The sequence below is a fragment of the Gymnodraco acuticeps genome, unplaced genomic scaffold, assembly GCF_902827175.1.
Source record: "Gymnodraco acuticeps unplaced genomic scaffold, fGymAcu1.1, whole genome shotgun sequence".
In the NCBI taxonomy this organism is placed as follows: Eukaryota; Metazoa; Chordata; class Actinopteri; order Perciformes; family Bathydraconidae; genus Gymnodraco; species Gymnodraco acuticeps.
In genome coordinates this window covers 671,904-696,926 of record NW_022992041.1, presented here as the reverse complement: position 1 = coordinate 696,926, position 25,023 = coordinate 671,904, and the positions used below count along the sequence as shown (strand labels likewise).

The following is a 25,023-nucleotide window of genomic DNA, read 5'->3' as shown; positions in this document are numbered from 1 at the left end:
AGTTTAAAAAATCATATTAAGGTGCTTTGTATATAATTACGTTTTCTCTCTCATAATCACCAGTACTGTATTGACTATATTTGGATCACATTATTTCAAAAACTGAATAGGTGAAAGAATAAAGAAATGCAGCAGGTTGATCCACCAGCCTGGCGGATTTTTCCCCTTTGATGTACAGAGTCTGAGCAACTCTTCATGTACAGTGTTACGTTGCTCTTCCCTGATTGACTTTACTGTAAAAGTAAACAAGCAAGCAAGTGAGTCATTCCACATAAAACCATACACCATACACCAAAGCAAATTCCTTGTATGTGTAAACGTACCTGGCAATGAACTTGATTCTGAAAATAGTCATTTTACTCATTGTTAATAACGTTAATGTAACAAATTGTGTTTAAAGCAGTTTGAAATGAAAGTAAGGTAAAACAAAAGATGAACAAATAACTTTCGCATTGCTCCTAATAATTAATTGAATATATTAGTACATACAAAAAACAAACACACATTTTCTCCTCTTAATTTGAATTTGAATTATGTTTTTCCTCAGAAATCAGGTGTGAGCTTTCCGATTTGTTCAGTGAAACATAATAGTCAAATTCTCTTCTTGTGTAAACAAGGTCGTCTGGGTGCCGACACTTCTTCATGGCAATACTTGCATCTCATTGACTTCATCACTCCCCCTTTTACTGATATTGGTGTTCCATATTCAACATTTTCTTACTTATCACCATGCAGTTATTCATATCAGCCCTTGTGAGCTGATCAAGGAGCAGAGTTTCTGTCTTGCAGGGAGCCTTCTCTACTTTGTTGTATTATCTTGTGTACACGGATGAAAAGGGCCTGAGGGAGAAAGACAATGCTGTCTGCTTAAACTCATCTCTCTGCGTGACACTGAGGTATCAGGCACCGGCAGCGAAGAGAGAATATTTTATCTGACATTGTCAGTCTCTGTAGAAACCTCAAGGAGGCTGAGGACGCTGTGACACACTTGGTGGTCAGCAGCACTGCATATGATTATGACAGCTCTGCTACACTTGCCGAAGTCAAAAGTCGAATTGAAAGGAGTGAAATCTTGGTGTTACAATAAAAAAATTGTTTGTGAGGGTGGTTTTGCTTTCATCAAGTTTCAAGTTGTGGAAAATAACAGAATATTAGAGAAAACATTATGTAAAAATCAACTTCCTTTTCATTAATCACAATCTTTGTTTTCCTCAGGTTATTACCATCATGTGCAATTCTTGTACAACATCTCATGGAGTACCATACATTACATCTACCTCATCCATTCTCCAGATGACAGGAGAATTCAGAGTCCCAGGTTGAATTGCATTAAATAGAAAGACTTTGAAACATGGGTCCATCGTTGCTTCACTTGATAGCCGTCTTTGTGGCCGTCCACGTGATCCAATGCCAAGCGGTTTGCAACAGACAAGCTTCACTTGAATGGCACCCTAAACAACACGCAATCCAAGTCAATTGGACCCTCGTAGGAAACATCTGTAGGAGCGTTTCTGAGTGTTGGAATTCTCCGGGGGGAGAGGAGTCAACTACAGCTTACAGCTTCCCACAGATCTGCCCACTTCAGCTGCAACATGGAGACAAACTGCTGATGTCTGCTGATGAAACACTGAAGTCATACGGCTTCACACTCCTCAATGTGTCAAAGGATGAATTTGAGAGTTGTTCAACGAATGGACAAATAAAAGACCAGTTTATTTTCCCCCACACTATAAATGGAACGAAGCAAGTCGAGGCCAAGTGGCTGGTCCCGGGTCATCATTACTTCATCGCTCTGCATGAGGGGGAAACGCAGCTGTGCAAGCTTGGCCTACGGCTCAACGTGTCTGTTAAAATGCAACTTTGTCAGGGTTCTCCTCTGCTTCGGCTTTGTTCGGGGAGCGGTGTTTGTCAAACAGGCCTCTGGGATGGTGTGTACCGCTGTCGATGCCACCACCACTACTCTGGGAGTTTTTGTGAAAAGTCTGATGCCTGTTTGGATAACCCGTGTGAAAACAAAGGAGTCTGTTTGAGCAATGGATCCACAGATCCAAACCACAGAACATATACATGTCTGTGTCCTCCACATTTTACAGGTAAGGACAAAACCAACTGATAATACCTCTTGAGCTCTCTTAACTTCTTTGAATTAGATTAAAAAACAGCTGATAATTCACTTCCCCCTCGTTATTTTTACATATATTTTGCTATGAAATTGCTTGAAATCATAGATTATTTTAGAGTTACCCTACGTCATTTTTAAACGTTGTATAATCTGGTTGATGCATTTGACAGTTAGATGTGTCTAACAGAAATTATATAGAAAATAGCTTACTTTGTAACACAAGCAGCAGTGTTTCCCCTACCATTGTCTTGGAGGGGCGCTGCGCCCCGCCAACAGAGCCCCAAGCCCCCCCTGAAACACTGATGCATTAATCCCCCCCCCCCCCCCCGGCTCAGACAGCACCCCCCCAAAGCAGTAAACCTAGGGGAAACACTGAGCAGACTTTTCAATCAAATATTTCTTCGTCAAGTTGATGTCATTCAGCATGACCCCAAACACAACGCAAACAGAATTAATATTAAAACAGCTTGCATTCCAAATGGCAACTTTCTTAGTCTCTTTGCTGCCAACATACTCTCTCTGCAGCAATATCATCTATAGCTCTCATTTAATTTTTTGTTTTTCAATCAGATTTTCTAATAAATAGCATCAGCTATAGCTTATTTGCATCCCCATGAACTTCATGACCCAGGCATATCTTTATCTACATCTCTATATGTCTATACCTGTATGTGTGTTCCTGTGTTGTCGTAACTAACTTGCCATTTGTTTTAGGGGTGAACTGCTCCGAAGTCATTGGAAAAGAAAGCTGTGACAGAATTTGTGAAAATGGGACATGCGTTCAAGGATCGCCTGCATCCTTTAAATGCATCTGTGACACAGGATCCTCTGGTAAGCAGCTCTTATTCAGTTGCTTGAATGTGACCATGAAACCATAAATTGAATGCTGATACAGCTTTGATCCCTTATATGTGAATAACAGATAGCTAATCAGTTTTTCGATGTATCTGAATCTCAGTTCTATAGTCACTACCTTGTCAAATGCGTCAAAGGGGCAACCATCTTTAGAAAATGTTGAAGCAGAAAAATACAAAAGTAATTTATCTTTTAAAAGATCAGCATTTCCTCATGGGCTCTGAACCTGATCCCACCTGATGTTATATTTGTCATCATAATATATGAAGCGGCCACTTCAAATCAAATACCTCATATTACGACCAGTGAAATGCAGTTGTAAAAAAGCCAGTGCTAAACTGAGCGTGTCACATTTGGTAAAACAAAAGGTTTACAGCAATCAATTAAAATGTAATTTATTGTGCTTTGTTTCTGCTGAGCCTATTAAATCCCAACTTTTATACTGGTCATATTTTTGAAGGCTGCTAGGAAGAAGTTTGCACGCGCTAAAACAGAAACAGCTTAAATGAAGCAAAAACACGTTATATCATTATATTTAAACCGGTCTCGCAGCAGATCAATGTATGGCAGTGTTCTACATTAGATTTATAGTCTTTCTTATTTCTACTTAACTCTCTGTGTATCATGCTTTTGGTTGTGTTGGAAGTAAGTTACTGCCAAGTCAAGTCTAGTGTATGCTAATTCCTCTCTCTTTAAACATTTTATAAAAGTCAAATTGTCACGTTTCTTTTTTTATTAGCAGCCACGTTATGTTCCTTGCTGTGTTACTTAGATAAGTTGCTGGGGGCTCTTGTGTGAGCATTGCGTGGCACTTGTGTTCTGGTGAGATTGTTTATTACATTACTACTTCACACAGTATTTAGGTAATGGGCCTCATTTGCTCTAGTAATAAACACTTAGGTTAATCGGTTTAAGACACAAGTGGGTTACAAGACCTCTGTGCTTTTCCGGTTGCCCTGGAACTCACTGTCTTGTTAAAACAAGCTTGCATTGAACTTTCTGTGGTAAAACCTCCAGGTGGCTGTTCACATTGATTCATTGCTTTGCCACTTCAAGTCCAGCCCATGCTTCCTGCTTATTATTTGTGGAGAAGATATTTCAAGGTTACTTCCTGTGATGCTAGTACAGGAAGTTTTAAACTGTACAGGTGGTCCAGTCCTTTTAAACTATTTCATAAAACAACTCAGAAAGTATTTTAGCTTTATAATGGCAAGATTCTGAATGTTTGAAAGGGGGCAATTATGCTTTACCTTCATACTCTTTATGTAGTGAATACCAAATGAAGGCTGAGTTGAACGCATGATGCAAGAATCATAAGGTCGTATATTTCTTTAAAAAAATTATGTATTTTTATTAAATATCAAAGTAACATCTAAGTAGGTTAAATGTAATGTCATAAAAACTTTGAAAGTAGTCTTCCATCCTTTATGTTTTACTCTCAACATTCATATAGCTCCCTTAGAATATTACATCCCTTCAAACTGTAACTGTATTCTTCATTGGCTTTAAAAAGTACATGACTGCAAATGATCTAGCTGTAGCACCAGTTAAATAAAAAACACAAACATGTATTTTGTTATAAATAACTGATGTAAGATGACATTTTGTGAAAAACAAACCAAACAGGTGGCAATGTAAAAGGTTCCGCCCTTGTCTGTTTTTAAATTTCACATGACTCACATCAGAAACAGATTGGTAAGTTGCATGCACTTAGCTTAGCAGCTTTTATCTAATTTGCTTTAATTGCTGCTACTCTCTCAAGTAAGCAGACTCCTCAGGGTGCTTTGGCATCGTCATGGTGTCCTGCTGTCCCATCAGCTTCTTGGGAGTTCTGTGGAGCTTCTGCTGCATCCACCTCCCTGCTGTAGTTGCCTCATTAATCACCTGGAAGTTAGTGGCTGCTCCAGCGCTGGCTGCCCTCACAGGCCAAAGTCTATGCGCACAGAATAATGAGCGGAACTCATGGGACGTTTCAAATGAGATTTTCTTTTGATTTGACTCTCCTTTGCACTGTCTCTAGGGTGTTTGTTGCAAGGTATTACCATTATTATGGGGCCATTTCCATTTGATATAAGGTGTTAATTGTTTTTGTAATCTTGTGGTTAGCGATATCATATTTTTAAAGTGTAATTTGGACTATATTATGGTTATTACCCTTGTTAAACTATTTAATTAGATACTGACACAATGTTGTTTTCTTTATGTATATTAGATTGCTGCAGTCCATAATCACTGCCATAATGTGTTGGAGATGAGCAATTTGGTTTGCCAGCACAAATACAAATGATACAAAATCTATTAGACCATACATTACCATGCAAAACGTGTATCTCTGTTGAGTGCTACAACCATTATCTCTGTCATGTATGTGTGGTAGATGAAAGTGTTCCTTAACATACTATGCTAGTATGTATTTGAGTAACTTTGAGTATTGTGGTTATGAAAACTGCATTTCTGGGGGAAAATAAGTTGAAGAAAAAGCTAACTCTGAAGTTGTACAGAGTAAGATTGATGCCCACAGAGGAGGCTATGAGGAGCCTCTGGGACATGAGCACTTGTATCAGCAGGGGGATTAAAGAAAATATGCAAAGAAAGAGTAACTCGGAAGATAAATGTGTAGACACCTGTGAGGAACACAACAATGAAAACCCTCACCAGGGAATAACATCAAATCTTATTCACCTTGAACCTGCAGGGAATTCAGTCTAACTTTATCCTTTGCATACAATGTCACTGCGGCTTTACCCCGACACTGGTTCTTCTGCTGCTGGTGAAAGTGTTGCGGTCCTGCAGTTTTTGGAAAACTACTGGCTACTGCTTAGTTCAGAATGACTTTATCTTGGAAGACACTTTTGAAGCAGGCTGCAGCTCTGTCTGCTTAGTTTACAGTTCAGTGAACATCCACCATGAAAGTCATTTATACATTGTTATCATGACTTCCTTTTTATTAATGTACTTGCTGTTAATGATTATAGAATAATATTGTGGTTAAAGCAGCAATGATAATTGCAGCATTTTTGTCATTCTTAACTTGTAGGCAATTTAATAAATCAACAATATTGTATGCTACATACTGAAAGCACAACACATATATTTAATAATATTTATAGTAATACAGAAAAAATGTATAATGGAATATAACAACCCACTAAGGGAGAACCAAGTCTTCTGCACATAAAGAGACATGAAACAGTATGACGTAATTTGTTGCCTATTACCTTGTGCTCATACAGGCAATTTCATTGTTAGTAACTCTTAAGCATAATATTACATTCAATTAGGTCAAGCAATGACTGAGAACAACATAAAACACAGTACAAGTTTTAACAATTCTTAATGCAGTACCATTATTTTTCCCTTCCAGCAATTCCAGCGGTATAATAATAATAATAATAATAATAATATTAATAAAGGAGGAAGCCGTGGCGAGCCGTCAGGGCCCTCTAGGCCTAAGTTATTCTACAAAATAATATTTAAAAACATAAAATCTTTTATTTAAAAAAAGGAAAAAAAAAAAATGTTCATTAGATTTACCAAAATAACTTAATTTAATTGTATTTAAAATAACATTTCCAAAGAAATAAATCCTTCGAATCTGCCCATTCAGTTTCTGTTTGAATGTGAAGGATTAAATGAAAGAAACTCCTCTCTGCGAGTTACTGTGAAGACAGGAGCTGATTGGTGGTCCAGCTATGAATTCACAGAGGGCCCGCTGTAGTAACTGAACGAGAGAGTAATGTCAAATGACAGTACAATTGACCAATCATATCTTCCCTCTAAATGGGTGTGTTTTATTATCGCGGACTTTATGACAAGTTCCGCACGCTGTGAAGCTTTCCTTGTTTCCATAGTAACAACAACTTCCTGTCAACAGCGTAAACTCGTCTTCAAAATAAAAGCATGTCCATACAAAATAGGAAGCCAAGCCAAATCAGGTCAGAGGGCCTAGGTATAAATGTCACGGCTCGCCACTGGGAGGAAGGGATAATAATAGAGGTTGGATCGCTTTGATAACATTTTCTGTCCCTTGATTTTCATAAATTTCTGGCCTGGTTGAGTTTTCACAGTTAATGTTACTCCCACTGTTCTGCTACCTGGGGATATCTAATGTAAGCTATATTGTTGAGTTACCTTTAAGCAAAAGGCTCTCTCTGTCTTTGACTCTCACAATGAAAGCTTACTGTGAAAGGAACATCATGACCATTAGGCATATAAAATTGTAAAGTGAACCTGAGGCTTAAATTAAACCAATTGAAACGCTGATGGTGTCATTATACTACCATCATTACATCGTGCAATCAACATTAACGTCATAATGATAAGTTAAAGCAATACGTTTTCTATTCCAAAAAGACTATTCTAACATGATCAAATAAAATGTAATGCATATTTAAAATAATTGTGTATATTGGCAAGATCATGGGGTGACTGAACCACACATCATTTTATAACCTTGCGAGTTGTTTTGACAACAGCGAACTGCCATTCATGATCAAGTACTCATTTATATATCAATGTTACAGTAGACCTGACTTCATTGGCATGTTGTGACTCAACAGTTATGTTAGGTCAAGTTATGTTTTTTACTCTAGTCTTGTGTTTTGATCTTGTCACTTCCTGTTTTTATTTTGAAAGTAATCCTTCCCTCTCATTCCAGATCCCACATTTCCTGCCTGTGTGTTTCCCGCCCTTGGGATTGCTTGGCCCTGCCCTGATAGTTTTCACCTGTGCCCATCCTCCTCACCTATAAATAGCCCTTGTGTTTCTTTGTCCCATGTCAGTTCGTTATGTTTCATGTCGTGAGAACCTGGGCCTTTTGACTCCTGAAACTTTACTTTGAGAAATATACCTTTTGTCAAGTGAGTTTTGAAGTACGACTTAGTTTTTGTTATTTAACTACTTTCTATTTTTGGAAAGTACGACTTAGTTTTTGTTATTAAACAACATTCTATTTTTGGACAACTGTCTCTGAGTCCTGCTTTTGGGTCCTGTGTTCTGTCTCCACAGACCAACCAAATCTCCTGTGATGCGCAACCACAAACTTGAATTCACATGCTCACAGCATGAAACACAACAACCTGAGATGGAGTAAGTACTGTGAAGTAATTAAAAGTAACAAAAATAAATGTAGTGGAGTAAAAATACCAGGTTAACCTTAAAGAAAGCCCTCAGGATTATAAAAGACCCCCATCACCCCAGCCACAAACTGTTCAGTCTGCTGCCGTCTGGCAGGCGTTACCGCAGCATCCGGACTAAAACTACCAGACTCAGGGACAGTTTCATCCCACAGGCCATAAGACTATTAAACACCTGAACTTTGAAACAACATCCATAACATTCATCTGGCTGCTACTTAGAAATTATTTATCTAATATATCATATTTCAATCACTTGTATATAGACTCTTATTGCCAGTGCTTGAATTGGAATAAAAAAGGTGCCAGTACTCTAAATCAGCAACTGTTTCAAGTCAATTTATTTATACAGCCCAAAAACAAGAATGTGGCTCAGTCATAGTATATCCTATAATGCTGGTGGGTTTGTCTCTTTACTGTATATTTTAGAAAGGCTCACTGTACTTAAACAAAATGACTCAGGGTGCATCTGAGATTAGAGGGGGTGCAGGGGTAAAGTGCTATTTTTACAAGTGGGGAGTGGATCTAACACAATAATTTGTTTAAATATTGAAGTTAAAAGCATCAATCTGGTGCACGTTGAGAGCAAAATTAAGAGATCTATGGATACATCTCTCAACATCCATATGAAACAGAACTGGAAACAGATTTTCTATTTCTTTATTTTACAAATCACTCCCCTTTTAAACTCTATTCTTGTTTTACTGTCATAGTGTTTCATTTTAGTGAGTTACTCAGACGAGTACCAGGACACAGCGTTTGGTACTCTGGTACAATTGTGGTGAAGGCATCTGCGTTAGATGTATTTGAACCGAAATGTCTACAGGCATAGCAGAAGATGGCATCTTTTTTACAGGAAATTCCAGCCAATCTCTGTTTTTAAACCATGAGCTGCTAAATGAGCACCTTACCCCACTGTACAGGCGAGTTGGGAACTTGTTTAAATATACCTGGGGGCAGGCTCTGTTTTGCCGAGGTCCTCTGGCACTTGCAAGCCGCCGAGGGGTGGCGGTGTTTGGGGCGACGAAGACGGCTGCTCCGGGGGCGAGGCGGGCAATGCGGCGGGGGCACCTCATGACGCATCTACTGAGTACCGCCGTACCGGCACCGTGCCGGTACTCAGTAAGAAGTAACGGTACCAGATGGGTAAAAATCAGAAGTCCGGTACTGCGTACCGGTGAGTATACCGGCCCAATTCAAGCACTGCTTATCGCACTATTTCACTATTTTACTATTTTTCTTTTTGTATTTACTTGCACTATTTGGGGGTAGACACGTTCGAGTCCTGTTTTGGACAGTGTGACGTCGATGGGTTTAATTCCATTTCATAGTACTTTTTGATGCTCTGCGTAAACTTCGCGCACTGCCACTCCAACATCTAATCACAGAGCGTGAGGACTAATCATAGGGTTTGTCAAGCAAAGCACATGGTGTAGTCCAGCGTTTCTCAAAGTGTGGGGCGCAGAGATGTGATTGGTGGGTCGCAAAAAAAATAAATAATTACAATTATTTTTTTTATTTTTTTTTCACACTGGTGGAATATCAAAACAACGGCCCGGGGTGCAAAACGCATCAATGAAAGCGACCCTCTACCACACAAAACAACACCTGTAGATAACCCAATTTGTGTTATTGAAAAGGATATTGCATTGTGTTTGTTACTTTGGTTGCAGTTGTATGTCTTAAGTGTCATTTGGCATGCTTTTATTTTGAAGGCGAGTTTACGCTGTTGACAGTTGTTGTTGCTATGGAAACAAGAAACGTTTCACAGCGGGCGGAACTTGTCATAAAGTCCGCGATAATAAATTCCACCCATTTAGATGGAAGATATGATTGGTCAATTGTACTGTCATTTGACATTATCTTGTTCAGTTACTATAGCTGGCCCTCTGTGAGTTCACAGCTGGACGTCCAATCAGCTCCTGTCTTCACAGACTCGCAGAGAGGAGCTTCTTTCATTTAACCCTTCACATTCAAACCCAAACTGAATAGGCAGATTCAAAGGATTTATTTCTTTGGAAATGTTATTTTAAATACAATTTAATCAAGTTATTTTTGGTAAAACTAATGACAAATATTACTAAAAACATATTTTAAAAAAATATATTAAAAAAATATAATTTGTTTTAATGTTTTTAAATATTATTTTGTAAAATATCTTAGGCCCTCAGAGACAGGCTCGCCACTGGTAAAAATCTCTCATACACACATGTGAAAGGCTCTCACAGACACACACAACAGCGTTGCAGTCGGGAAGAAAAGCAATGTGGAGCAGACTGAAAACTCATCTCTTTCGACTCCACTTCGAGCGATAGAACTATTAACAAAGCACTTGTATATTCTTGAAATGTTTTTGCTCTATGAAGCCTGATGTACTTATATGATTCTGTTTTCTTCAAGTTTGTATTTTGTTGGTCGAACGCACTTATTGTAAGTCGCTTTGGATAAAAGCGTCAGCTAAATGCAATGTAATGTACAGTAATGGAGAGAGAGAGAGTGAGAGAGCAAGAGAGAGAGCACACCTTTATCTATTTAATAAAGTTGTAACAAATTCAGTAATAAATCATTCTATAGGACAGTAAAAAGTTTAAAAGGGGAGGGATTAGTCAAATATGCAAAAATAAAAAGAAAGAATGCTAACTAGGTAACATAAGATAAGAATAAACAAGTTTAAATGATTTGTTGTGATCATATTCTAAAGATGTTTGGATTATTGAAAAGTATACAGCTCCCTTTCATCTGAGTGTTGAGAGCTGTTTCCATAAATTCATGTTAGGCTCAAAGTAGGGCTGCTCGATTATGGCAAAAATCATAATCTCAATTATTTGGGTCAATAATTGATATCACGATTATTAAAAACGATTAACCATTTACTTTGAAAACATCAATTTATTGAAGAAAATTATTTGAAAAGTATGTTTTTAACAGTTGATTACCCTGAACTTTAAGTATAACTCAACTGAAAAACCTATTTAAAAAATAAATAAAATCGTTTTATTTGGATTATGTTGTTTTCATAATCGTTGCAAGCCAAAATCGTAATTGCGATTAAAATACGATTAATTGAGCAGCCCTAGCTCAAAGTGCACCAGATTGATGCATTTAACTTCAACATTTAAAAAAAATCTTCCTGGGGGTGCATGCCCCCGGACCCTAGAGGAGGTGAGGTCCACCCCCAAATAAAGCAGGTTAAAATAATTAAATTGCACACATTTTATTTTAGTAAACACTGAAAACGGGTCCCACAGACCCAAACAGCACTCTAAGGTTAAAGGTAGCATGTAATAATGTTAAAATGTGCTAAATATATACACTGCAAAAAAACAAAAAAGAGGAGTAAAAGTAGCCCCCGACTTGTTTTATTTTTTGAAATAAAAAGGTTGGAGACCCCTGTTATAGAACGATACATTTGACAATTTTAAGCTTGGCCTACCATTTTATTGGAGCAATGAGGAACAGGTGGGGCTTGAAAAGGCCCACCTGTTCAAAGTGGGGAATGACAGAAAAAGTTTGAGAACTACTGGTGTAGTCCTAAATGATAGCTGAGGATTCTGGGTAGTGTAGTGTCTTCTGCCATCCTAAACTCAGAAAAAATATTTGTTTCTCCGAATCGAAGGGGAAAAATACAAAAGCATTGTACACATTTTAAACCAATCAATGTTGTGTAATTAACAAGGATAATCTGGTGTTTTTCAGTTGATGAGTAGTGCAGATATCACTGTAAAATCAATCAACAGTAAGGAGAATACTTACTTCCTGGTGTAAGATTCTCCATTATCCAATGAGAATGGATGCTGTTAGTAATTCTAGAACCCTGAAGGCAGGAGAAATTGAAAAGAGTCAAGGGAAGCTTATAAAAGTGAACAGCATTTAATTACACAAAAGTTGCGGTGGTGTACAAATGACATTTGCGAGTGGCGGCTCTCCCCCCATGCGTCCGGTCAGCCCAGGGGCCCTTCTCACTTCTCTTATTTTTCATTTCCTCGCTCCTCGGTCTCGGTCTCACCGGAAGTTGATTTGTCTGCGCCATCTTGAGTAGCGTCCCAGTGGCCTTATTTTTTGCCGGAGGAGCGAGGAGCGATAATGGAGGAGCTATAACCGAGGAACCACCAGACCAACCTTCGATGAAATCCTCAGACACTCGCCCCGCCCCCTTACTGTGTATCGCTCACTGATTGGACGAGGCAGTGCATGCACTGATCTGATGCTTCTTGACATGAGAGCGGTTTCCCAGCGGAGTGAAGAAAATACATGAACCTCACGGGAGTCACTCCTCAGTTTATACCGTGTTTTGTTTCAATTAATGTATCATTTAGTTACAAATATGTGATATATCTGAACAACAAAGTGGTCACAAATCATTTTATTCATTTTTTGGAAACATTTTCATGATCGCTTTTTTCGTTTTACATTTTCATTTATTGTCATTTCCATTCAGTCAGTCATTAAGTGCTATTTAAAATGTTAATTTGCTACATATCCACACAAACAAACAAAGTGTGCAATCCAATGAATGTTAATCTAACTGGGTTTTGATAGATAACATATCTCTTTTTCTTCTCTCAATTATTTTATTTCTATTGTGCACTCTAATCAATATTAATCCAACTAATGTTCGTTTATACATTTTAAGAATGGCGTTTATTACATTACATTACATTAAATTGCATTTAGCTGACGCTTTTATCCAAAGCGACTTACAATAAGTACATTCGACCAGGAAGACACAACCTTGAAGAAAACAGAATCATATAAGTACATCAGGTTTCATAGTGCCAAACATTTCAAGTGCTACTCAACTGGCTTTAGGTAAGCCAGTCCTTTATTAGTATAAAAGTGCTTCGTTAATAGTTCTAACGCTCGAAGTGGAGTCGAAAGAGATGAGTTTTCAGTTTGCGCCGGAAGATGTGCAAGCTATCTGCCGTCCTGATGTCAATGGGGAGCTCATTCCACCATCTTGGAGCCAGGACAGCAAACCCACGTGTTTTCGCCGATGGGAACTTGGGTCCCCCTCGCAGCGAGGGCGCAACGAGTCGTTTGGCTGATGCAGAGCGTAGTGCACGCGCTGGGGTGTACGGTTTAACCATGTCCTGGATGTAGGAAGGGCCAGATCCATTCGCAGCATGGTAAGCAAGTACCAGTGTCTTGAAGTGGATTCTAGCAGTTACCGGAAGCCAGTGAAGGGAGCGGAGGAGTGGAGTGGTGTGGGAGAATTTAGGAAGGTTGAAGACCAGACGAGCCGCTGCATTCTGGATGAGCTGCAGAGGTCGGATGGCACATGCAGGTAGACCAGCCAGGAGGGAGTTGCAGTAGTCTAGGCGTGAGATGACGAGAGCCTGGACCAGAACCTGAGTCGCTTTCTGAGTCAGCTGGGGACGTATCTTCCTGATGTTGTAAAGCGTGTATCTGCAGCAACGGGTTGTAGCAGCGATGTTTGCAGTGAAGGACAGGTTGTTATCTAGGGTCACACCCAGATTCCTTGCAGTCTGAGTCGGGGAAACAACTGAGGTGCCGATGTTGATTGTTAGGTCAAGAGTGGGACAATCTTTTCCCGGGAGGAAGAGCAGCTCAGTCTTGTCAAGGTTGAGCTTGAGGTGGTGAGCAGACATCCACTGAGAGATGTCAGCTAGACAAGCAGAGATGCGTGCAACGACCTGGGTCTCTGAGCGGGGAAAGGACAGAATTAATTGGGTGTCATCAGCGTAGCAGTGGTAAGAAAAACCATGCGGGCTAATGACTGATCCGAGCGAGTTTGTGTACACGGAGAAGAGGAGGGGACCAAGAACAGAGCCCTGAGGGACCCCCGTAGTTAATTGACAAGGGTCGGACTCAGACCCTCTCCAAGTCACCCTGTAGGTACGGTCTTTCAGGTATGAGGTGAGGAGGGAAAGTGCAGAGCCTGAAACTCCAAGTTTTTGGAGAGTGCGAAGGAGGATCTGATGATTCACCGTGTCGAATGCGGCAGACAGGTCCAATAGGATGATGACAGAGGAGAGGGATGCAGTTTTGGCAGTGTGCAGTTCCTCCGTGACAGCAATGAGAGCAGTTTCTGTGGAGTGACCTGCCTTGAAACCAGACTGGTGCGGATCCAGAAGGTTGTTCTGATTGAGATAACAGGAGAGTTGTTTAAAGACAGCGCGTTCAAGTGATTTAGACAGGAACGGGAGGAGAGAGACAGGCCTGTAGTTTATAACATCAGACGGGTTGAGAGTGGGTTTCTTTAGGAGAGGGTTTATCTTTTTTGAGAATGAGTTCTTATTTTATTTTTATTTATTTGGGTCTACAACAGATGATACAAATGTTTGTGTCTGTAAATGTGTACTAACAGAGGCGGGGGTGTGTGTGGAAATAACGGGGACAGAGCTGCTGTCAGACAAACGGACGTCGCTTCACGTGAGGCTTCGGAGGAAAGGACATCCCATTGCTCTTAAAACTAATTTCCCTGCTTCTCATGGTTTCCTTGCGTCTCTCCATGCTTCCCTGGTGGGAGGGACTAGTCACAGGGAAACGACGCAAGTGAGGGACGCAAGAATTCCATTTAACCGAAGTGAGAAGGGCCCAATGTCAGGAGGTAGAAGAGATCAATAGAGAACCGCAGTGACGCATCCTAAAACCCGGATGTAAACTCCTTCCGGTTCCTTCGTCAAAAACGCAATGCAATTTCTCCATAGGATTTTGGAAAATAGCTCGAAATAAGGTCTGTGGTTGACACACATTTAAGAGACGGATCACGTTTTGTTCAGCCGGATAATATCCACATGTCTACCCTACTTTTATAATTTTCGAAGCATAAATCTAGTCGTAAGAAGCAAAATGAGCGTTATGCTATAAAGGAACTACAGCTGCTTCAACGTCACGCCAACTTAAGATCCATATTCAAACATACAGATTATAAATGGTACAAGTTGAAGTGTTTGTTTGAACAGTTTTCAGGAGGCAGGACTTGCTTGCAAGCAGAACAGGGCAAACAAATTTAGCGGGAGTGTTTTACGTGTTCGGTGTAATGACGTAAAACGGCCTGGACAATTTATGTAGTCCTATTCAGCCACTTGTTAACAACCATCGTTTTTCAGACACGTAAACTCTTCAAAAATCACCAGCGGGGTCACTGCTGATGTATTTAATGTCGTAGAACAAAACGTGATCTGTCTCTTCAATTTGTGTCAAACACAGACCTTATTTGGAGCTATTTTCCAAAATTCTATGGAGAAATTGCATTGCTTTTTATCGAAGGAACCGGATGTGGTAAAAATGCTAACTTACTTCCGGGTTTTAGGACGCGTCACTGCGGTTCTCTATTATTGGCTTGCTCTTCCTTTCATCTGAGGTCTTCTCCTATTGGCCGGCGTCGTCGGGGGTGGGTCCAATGCAATTCCTGCCTTTTTCTGTTGCTAAATTACATCATTCTGGTGTCTGTGGTTATTTAAACATTCCCTGATAAACGTTATTCAGCGTCAATAAAAGAGTGTTAAAGCCAGTGTGTTTAGTGTACAACATCACATGTCATTTCACCTTCGATTCACGGTTTGAAAACGTAGCATTTCGCCACATGCTAATAATAACCGGAAGTGAAGAATTTTCAGAATAAAAGTGTTAAGTTAATAGTGTGAACTTCCGTTTTTTTCAGAATAAAATTATTAATTTAAATTAATTAGTGTATTTAATTCAAATTACGCCATATCAACATTGATTTTAATTTCTAACAACGCTCACATTGCCTTTAAGTGTCGCTGACATGGACCGATGCATTGCAATCAGTTGAAAGCTCTTTGTGTCCGTTTATGAAGCTGAAGGAGACTCGGTGTGTCACAACTGCATGCCAAAGGACCCTGACCAAGCGTCGCTACTGGACGATCAGGGAGTGAGACTGTGTTGCGAAAACCATGCATTTTTAAATGATCCCAACATTGTTTTGTTAGCTTTTCAGAACTTTTGCCATCCTATTCACTAGATATTTTGTGTCTTGAGGTTAAAATGAATGACTTTTCTCTAATAATGACTTGTCTTGCACAACCATAACAATGTACAGGATCTAAAGAACTAGTTATCCTCGTTAGTGTTTTTCATCTTTTCTGTATTTCCCCATGTGCTGGATAACTACTGCTGGCTGGTATTGATTATTTTCCAGTTGGTGTGGTTTGTTAGCTTAAGTAGGATGTTATCGGAATGGTCAATTAGGCTCTATAGTAGATCATCAATCAGAGGCCACCATATAATTCTGAAGGCAACGATGCTATTTACACTCGGTATTGCTTTTACGTTGATTGTTAGAACCCACATTCCTCCGTCCTGTGTAATTATTGATAAAACACGTCAGTCATCCCTTCCTTTGAGGATTATGAGTCATGTCAGGAAACTTGAAATGCTCTGAAGCCATTTCAAAACTGCTCCATGTTCCTTCCCATGTTACAGCTTCTTCCACAGGCTGTCAGGAGGCTGAACTCCCTCCCCCCCTCCCACATCTCCCCTCTCTCCCTTTCTCCCCTCTATCTCACCCCCCCACCCTACCCCCACTGGACCGGGACTTTAAAACCCCCCCATTCACACAGACTGCTATGAAACTATTTTGCACTCACATTTGCACTATGTACATCACCTTTTTATATATATATCCTGCTTACTTGAAGTAAACGGTTATTTTGTGTTTTTTTGTAATTATTGAGTTTTCTTGTATTTTAATGTGTTATTTTATACCTCGGGACTGTGGGAAACAGTATTTCGATCTTTCTGTGTGTACAAACATATTTGGAGATTGACAATACAGTTGACTTTGACTTTGATGTTAACCACTTGGTTTAAACGTAGAATGTGGAAACATCGATAGGGCCACACCAGTTGACAGGCTTTGACACGATGTAGTATCTTAAGTGTAAATACAGTTACCACAATCTGAATAGAAATGCTGTCATTTTGTATCCTCCTTGCAGGCCCACCCTGTGAGAAGAGGAAAGGCCCCTGTGATCCAAATCCATGCAGAAATGGCGGCGTTTGTCAGCCCACCCCCGAAGGATTTGTTTGTCGTTGTCCTGAAAAATTTGGGGGTGTCAACTGCGAATCCAGAGTGTTCTACGATTGCATGTTACACCCATGTCAGGAGGAACAACTCTGCACTGCAGGGGAGCGTGTGAGGATTTTAATTTCCCCCTATTGGTTTTATCTCGGTGGGAGATAAACTAGAAATGACATATGAAAATGAATATAGTGTCTTGAAACAAGATCAAATAGCCTCATTTTGAAGGCTGCAACAGCAATTAATATTTCCTCCTGAAGATGAGCTCAGGGAATGAGAGCTTGCTTCCTCTAGCATTTTGATTGAATGACCCAGCGCATGTTTAAGTGCCAGTTTGAAATGCCTCTCGTCAAAAGCTTTTTGCAATTAGATGCCTGCTGCAATTTTCACCTTTCACTAGCAATGCCATTGCGGTCATACATTTTGCAAAGGCAGTGGAGTTTCTAATGTTCTCAAGGATACACCAGAGAAAATACAGTAATGGTTTAATTGTCTTCCCCTGACCTTTGTTTTGTTCATTACTGTTTGTCAAGTGCACTGCATATTTTCACAGCACATTTGGAGTACTAGAGTAGAGCAGTCTAAAAGGGACATTTATCAAAAATAATGGATGATATTTCTGCAGCCTGACTTACATATGTTTCTAGAAGCTTAATATGAAGTTAAAATCTCTTTACCTTTGAATTACGACACCATTAGCATACACGTGTTATTTACTTGCCTACTTAGATGCAATTAAAAATAATTGAAGAGATCAGTAACAAATAATAATGTGAGTTAATCAAGGTAAGATACTCTACCCACAAAGAATTGCTCTATTGATAATGTTCTTGCAGTTAGTGATCTTATGTCATGTTTGTGTAATCACTCAGTTTTCCGAGCTGACAGAAGACTTGGTGTGTTTCTCTCTCTGTGTGTAGGCCTCTGATTGTGTCTGTGGCGATGGTTCTGTGGTCCCAGCCTGCAGGAGGCTTCAGAACCTGTGCAGCCCCTCACCATGTCTCAACAACGCCACCTGTGTGTCCAGGGGGAATGAGCATTTCTGCAGGTAAAACATAACATAGATTGAGTGGAGGTCACTTTCATTGGCCCAATTCCAATCCACCCCCTACATCCTACCCCTACACACTGCCCCGCCGATTGCGCGTTCGCGCGGAGGGTCCGCCACATTAAGTGCTGTTCCAAACCAACGAGTGTGGAGGGGGAGTGGGTTATCAAGCCCTCAAACAGCAAGTCTGCATCGGTGCTGACTTCACCTGCTGCCCTACCTGACCAGACTCAATGCTGTGTGTGCCCGTCAGGAAACAAGCTGTGTACAAACAGTTCCAGCAAACATTCACTGATAAATTGCGATGTTAACAACCTCATGATAACCTCATATTATATTTACTTAGGATCATACCTGTGTTTAGTCATACCTATGCATTTTATTATAAAGTTGTGTATATTTACAGACTGTTGCAAAAACTAAGAAGCTTATAAACATCAGGTCTAAAACTAAAAGAGCTTTACAAAAAAGTAACACAATTAAAGATGTTTGGGGTTTTATTTTAGTTATTCATTTTATTTTTTGTCAAAGAGATGCTGATTTGAAACCGTTGTTACATACAGTACAGTTACAGCATTTCCTGTTTCTGCCAGAGAGAGGGGAGTTTGTTCCAAAGCTTGCCGCTGTATTTACACCCATCTGATAGGAGGGAGCTTCGTTGAGCTGCGAGTGTCACTCCGCCACAGAGTGGGAGTGGGTAGGGTGTGATTTGGAATTGGGCCTATTGTTACCTTTCCGGATGCCTGGAAGGTCATGTGAATATTTCCCTCTAAGAGTTGACACAAATTAGTCCTTTTTCTCCATTTTCTACACTGAATTGTGATTATAATTACATTGTAATTAAGAGCTCTAGGACTATAACAAACCTTTCTGGCAGACCTTAAGCCTCAATGTTGGCTTATTGTTAATGCATTGTATGTGAAGACCACAACATACAATTAATTGATCTCACTCACAGTATTGTCTGCAGAGCCGGTGTAGCTTATTTCTCCATGTCATTTTCCTCTAACATTAATAAAAAAAGACTTCAGAACCACACTCATACGCTGGATGCTTTGTTAACCTTAACATGACGGCTGTTATCTTTTATCAATCCTACATACACCTTTTTGGAGCCTAATACCGACTTGCACACCAAATATGTATAAAGTATAATGACATCTTCACCTTTAAATAAAAAACATTTTCATTTTCTTACAGACAAGTTAGACATGTTTTTGGTTATTTAATTTAACTATTCTTTTGAGGTTTCCGCATTTGATGTCTTTTAAATCCAGACATTATACTGTAAAAGATCACAGACTAATTAGTTTTATGTCACACAAATTGTGATGGAGGCTCCAAAATAATACATTTGACAATTGTGTTTTTCTTCATTATAACCACTCTTTATTCTCTTGAATATAATACAAATCAAAGAAACACTGTATTAAAGTTACAAGAATGTAAATCAAGTTATGGGTACATTTCTATATAAGACAGTATCAGCAAAATATGAAGGGGGATTTATTCAGCTGTAGCGAAGTATAATCTGTTATTTATAATTTATTTTCGTGTTAATTTGTGTTGATATCCGAACTCCACTATTTTTGGCCTTCCAGGTCATACAAAATAAAAAAACTATTTGCAGTTAATAAATCACCCACGTTTGTATCACAAACAGGTCATGTAGAAAACAAAATTATGGCCCAATAAATCTTGTAAAAGAAACACATATGGCTTGTTAGTGTTAAAGGCTTTGGCTGAATTGATCCGATGACACTGACCTCCTCTTAACAGATGTCTGAGTGGGTTTTCCGGGAAGAATTGTGAAGAAATAATTGACTACTGCAGGCTGCTCAATATCAACTGCCTGAATGAGGGATTGTGCTTGAGTGTAATTGGCAGGTATCAGGTAAGTAATTCAATGTTACAGTCTAAATGAAATACTCTGTCGGCCGCAAAATATGACTCATGCTGCACCAAAAAACAGTATGAACATGAAGTGAACAAAGTGAATAAAGATAGAGGGACATAGCGTATATAATGTATAAAGTGATATTCTTTTCTAGATGCATCTATCCTTAAATTAGATGATTTACTGGCAAATGCTAACCGACAGTATGTTATGATTTTTTTTCTCTTTAATTAAATACAAATATAAACTACAGATTTCACAAGGATAGAAATGGTCTATTTATTGCCTCTGAGAAAAACAAAGAGAATTACTTCACTAATAGAAAATATCTCCAGACAGCAGTAATCCAATTCATACCCATTGATCACTGTGAGTATGTAGACGTATTGCTCCAACAGACAGCTTCTGGTCTAATTTGCCTTTCTATTGCTCAGTCTCCTCCAATGTCTGTGTTTTTTACAACACCTGAGACCGCTCCTAATGCCCCATAGCTCCTAATTATTCCCCATCAGTCGTGTTCCATTAGGCCATTGAGAATGTTCCTCATCTAAAGCACTTTTCAGCACTGCCTATTTGTGCTCCTTAAACCAGGGTCGGACAAAAGCAAAACAATTATGTTCGCTGCACATAGGCCATTTTTAAATGTTTAATTTGTTTTGTTTTGTATATTTCTGAAGTGATTTTACCTTATGAAAAACCATTGGGTAGTTCATTAAATGCAGCATGCTCATTTATTTGCTCGGTAAAAGAGAGGCTCTTTACAGACGGAATAAAACCAGAGTTTGGATCAAATGGATTTAATATTTGTAAATATAGTGTAGAACAGTTCTTTTGGATTTGTATTTTGACTGCTATGCTTTGCATTTGTACTCCAGCAAACCAAACGTAAACATGTCTTAGGGCAAAGTGCAGATTTCTAGCAAAAAAAATGTCAGTTCACCCAAATACAAATACAAAAGACAACACCTGAACATCAAAGCCACTTAAACCATAACTCAAACAAAAATGTCAGTTTGTCTAAACTGCCGCTGATGTTTACAACCCCATCAGATGAACACTGTGCAAAATGTTTTCTTCGTAATTCATGCAGCTCAAGGGTGAAAATAAACTACATTTCCACACTTTTCACCCACCAAACATCCTTAAAACAGAGTCAACAATGTAATCCTCATGGTCATTGTTTAATTTGAAATCCAGTGTGCTCAGGTAGAAGAAGAAAAATCAATGGAAAACAAATCTCTGCTCTAACATACCCAAACAAATAGTGTGTTGTTTTCCTGCAGTGTGTTTGTGCCCCAGGATGGATTGGAGAGTTTTGTCAATATGTAGGCGATGCCTGCCTGATAAAGCCAAACAGCTGTTTGAATGGAGCAACATGCATCGCAACAAGTCAGCCATCCTCTCCTCCACGATACACCTGCAAGTGCCCCCACGGCTTCACAGGTGAGATAACTTTGCTTTTTTATCTGGTTTTGTTGCCTCTTTCCATCCGGCAGTCCGTCTGTCTCTTGGGAGGATATCTCAAAAATGTAGATCAATTTGTAAAAACACTTGTGGCAATGTTGGTCTTCAGGCAAGGAAGGAAGGACTGATGGATGTTTGGGAAAAATCTGACGTGGAACCGGTATAGCTTGACATTAACATGCTGTTGGCAGAGGTTTGAGTTCTGTTTTGACATTTGGTGCTATGTAAACATCATATTTACTGAATGAAATGTATCTTATGCAAATATGTGAGACAGACATCCAACACAGTTGGTGAAGGCATTCATTTTCTGAATATTTTAAGACTAGCTGCAGCCACACGAGGACGATAAAGGTCGTATCCGCTACAGTTCTCTATCAGATAGACGGTTCGGCCACACGACGCTGACAGGGAAACGCAGATAACGATAACGGGTCCCAAGGTGGGTAGATCTGCGGACGAAGCACTCTGGGGGGCCAAACGGCTCCGTGTCTACGCCCTATAACGATCATTTCCTGATAACGATGACGCAATAGCCCCAGTGTTTCGAGCCAGGTCCTGGTATCTCGCAGGACAGTGCACCCAGCAGGAGCTTCCAGCTAGATTTGATCGATATGGACATAAACGCGAGTGAAGTCTAATCGGACAGGAGAGGAGACACGCAGCTCTGCATGATCACCTGCTGCTCCGCCCGCTGTGATGGAGCGATGAGCGGAACAAAAAACACACAAGTTAGATCATCACCCTTAGCTATTTTAATTACCTCTCAAACTGTGAACTAGTTATAGATATGTTTAATTCTACCGTCGGGTCACTCATTACTGGATCAGCCAGCTGCATGAGACCACGGATACTGACGGGCTGTCAGGAGAGGGGGAGGAAAAGAGCGGCTCCGTCCTCCGTGTATTATTCTTATAATATTCATATTATTATTCTTTCACACAGTGACGTCACGAGCTACCCACAATGCAACACGCGCCATATATATAAAAATACGCCATTTTCATGGAGGTGCAAATATCCTGGAAGTGCAAATATAAAGAGCTAGCTAACGTAGCCAGGCAGAGCGCACTAGGTTTTTTTTCTGAATTAACGACCGAAGAAATCGCTGCATGTCTTCGGATTACATCTCTGGACTTGAGGGGTGTGCTCTAGGTCGTTACCAGCGTAAACTAGAGCTGTGTGGGTTGTCGGATTGCCCTTACAGACTGCCTGCAGATGTATGGAAAAACGACCCTCGAAAGTGGCCTTCGTCGATTTTGGCTGCATCTCCGTCTAATTTCTGGAAACACCAGGTGAATACCCCACTTGTCACAATAATATTATCATGCCATTGCATATATGTGGTATTTTAGAGTTGACTAGATATTGATTAAGGCAATAGACTATGATATTCAGTACAGGAAGCTTAGCAACACCTAGACGGTGTACGGCTAAACCCTTGGCCTGCTTGCACCTCGCGTAAAACCGCGGATACCGGAAGTACGGTGTCGCCCTCGGCCCAATACCCGTATGTGTGTGTGAAAGAATATAGAGTCTTTATGCATTTGTTTTAAAGCTCAATAAATAACAAATAAGACCTTTGACCGGCACTTTTCAACTTTAACGGACATGTTGACCAGCGAAACCCCACCTCTGCTGCTAAATCCAGCGCGGAGAATAAACAGAAGGGCAACCATAGAGGCTTCTCAATACTCAAATTTCGACTCCTCGACCCTCCGGTAGTGACCTGGGGCCCTTCTCACTTCGGTTAAATGGATTCCTTGCGTCCCTCACTTGCGTCGTTTCCCTGCGACTAGTCCCTCCCACCAGGGAAGCATGGAGAGACGCAAGGAAACCACGAGAAGCAGGGAAATGAGTTTTAAGAGCAATGAGACGTCCTTTCCTCCGGAGCGTCACGTGAAGCGACGTCCGTTTGTGATGACACTGCACAGCTGATCGTCTGACAGCAGCCAGCTCTGTCCCCGTTGTTTTCACAAACACCCCCGCCTACACATTTACTGACACAAACATTTGTATCATCTGTTGTAGACCCCAATAAATAAAATAAGATAAGAACTCATTCTCAAAAAAGATAAACGCCATTCTTAAAATGTATAAACGAACAATAGTTTGATTAATATTGATTAGAGTGCACAATAGAAATAAAATAATTGAGAGAAGAAAAATAGATATATTATCTATCAAAACCCAGTTAGATTAACATTCATTGGATTGCACACTTTGTTTGTTTGTGTGGATATGTAGCACATTATCATTTTAATAGCACACTTAATGACTGACAATAAATGAAAATGTAAAACGAAAAAAGCGATCATGAATAAAATGATTTTTGACCACTTTGTTGTTCAGATATATCACATATTTGTAACTAAATGATACAAGAATTGAAACAAAACACAGTATTTAAACTGAGGAGTGACTCTCGTGAGTTTCATGTATTTTCTTCACTCCGCTGGGAAACTGCTCTCATGTCAAGAAGCATCAGATCAGTGCATGCACTGTCTCGTCCAATCAGTGAGCGATACACAGTAATGGGGCGGGGCGAGTGTCTGAGGATTTCATCGAAGGATGGTCTGGTGGTTCCTCGGTTATAGCTCCTCCATTATCGCTCCTCGTACAGTGTGTAGGTGTGTGTGTGGTACAGTGTGTAGGTGTGTGTGCAGGGCCGGCCCTAGACATTTTGGTGCCCTAGGCGAGATTATGATTTGGTGCCCCCCCTCTCCAAGCAATACACAATAGAATATATAAAGAATAAATGAAAAATCTCTACAAAAGACCAATACACTACAAAAACAGAAACTTATTGACATAGGTAATATACATAAAGGTTTCAAATGTATTCCTTGTATGAACATGTTTTAATTGGGGGGTGGATGTCACATCCTCTAGGGGGGTCCGGGGATATGCCCCCCCGGAAAGATTTTTTTTTTAACATTTTAAAGTAAAATGCTTCAATCTGGTGCACTTTGAGCACACAATTACTAGAGACCTGATGGGAGGTACAACTCTAAAACACCCATATGAAAAAGATCGGTTTACATTTTAATAACCAAATAAGTATGTGAACATAACCAATAACCCACAGACAATAACAAATAAATGTAACGTATTTATTTATTTTATCCTTATTATTAATATTGTAGTTATTAAATGAAAATCACTCGTCAAACAAAAGTAGCTTCTCTTAAAACTTTAAGAAAAGAAAGTGCAAACGTGGACACAAATATAGCCAACGGAGCTCTTACAACTGAGGTTATTGCAAATAAATTAAGATAATGAACAACATTACACACACTATAAATCAAATGAAACAGGCAATCAGAACAACAAGTCTCTGCTATGTTATTGTGTCCTTTAATTAGTTCACATCCTTAAAGTCGGACACGTCTGGACTTCCTTGCTGTAAATTCATTTATTGTATCGTCAAATGATATTTGCCCCGAAACCTCGCGATTGATGCTTATTAAAGCTAATCTATTGAGGCGTTCT

General features: G+C 39.7%; 1 protein-coding gene across 2 annotated transcripts in view; it reads left to right on the top strand.

Annotated features, from left to right (window-relative positions):
* eys (eyes shut homolog) overlaps positions 1 to 25,023 on the top strand; it is a 198,208-nt gene that overhangs the window by 6,213 nt on the left and 166,972 nt on the right. The window contains exons 2-7 of one of the 2 annotated variants that reach the window (XM_034201872.1): positions 1,216 to 2,093; positions 2,837 to 2,953; positions 17,040 to 17,236; positions 18,043 to 18,170; positions 19,950 to 20,064; positions 21,351 to 21,510. In XM_034201872.1, the coding sequence (XP_034057763.1) occupies positions 1,352 to 2,093; positions 2,837 to 2,953; positions 17,040 to 17,236; positions 18,043 to 18,170; positions 19,950 to 20,064; positions 21,351 to 21,510 (1,459 nt within the window). In that variant the 5' untranslated portion in view covers positions 1,216 to 1,351. Of the gene's footprint in view, positions 1 to 1,215; positions 2,094 to 2,836; positions 2,954 to 17,039; positions 17,237 to 18,042; positions 18,171 to 19,949; positions 20,065 to 21,350; positions 21,511 to 25,023 lie in introns of those variants that run through there. The other variant, XM_034201873.1, reaches the window with a different exon arrangement.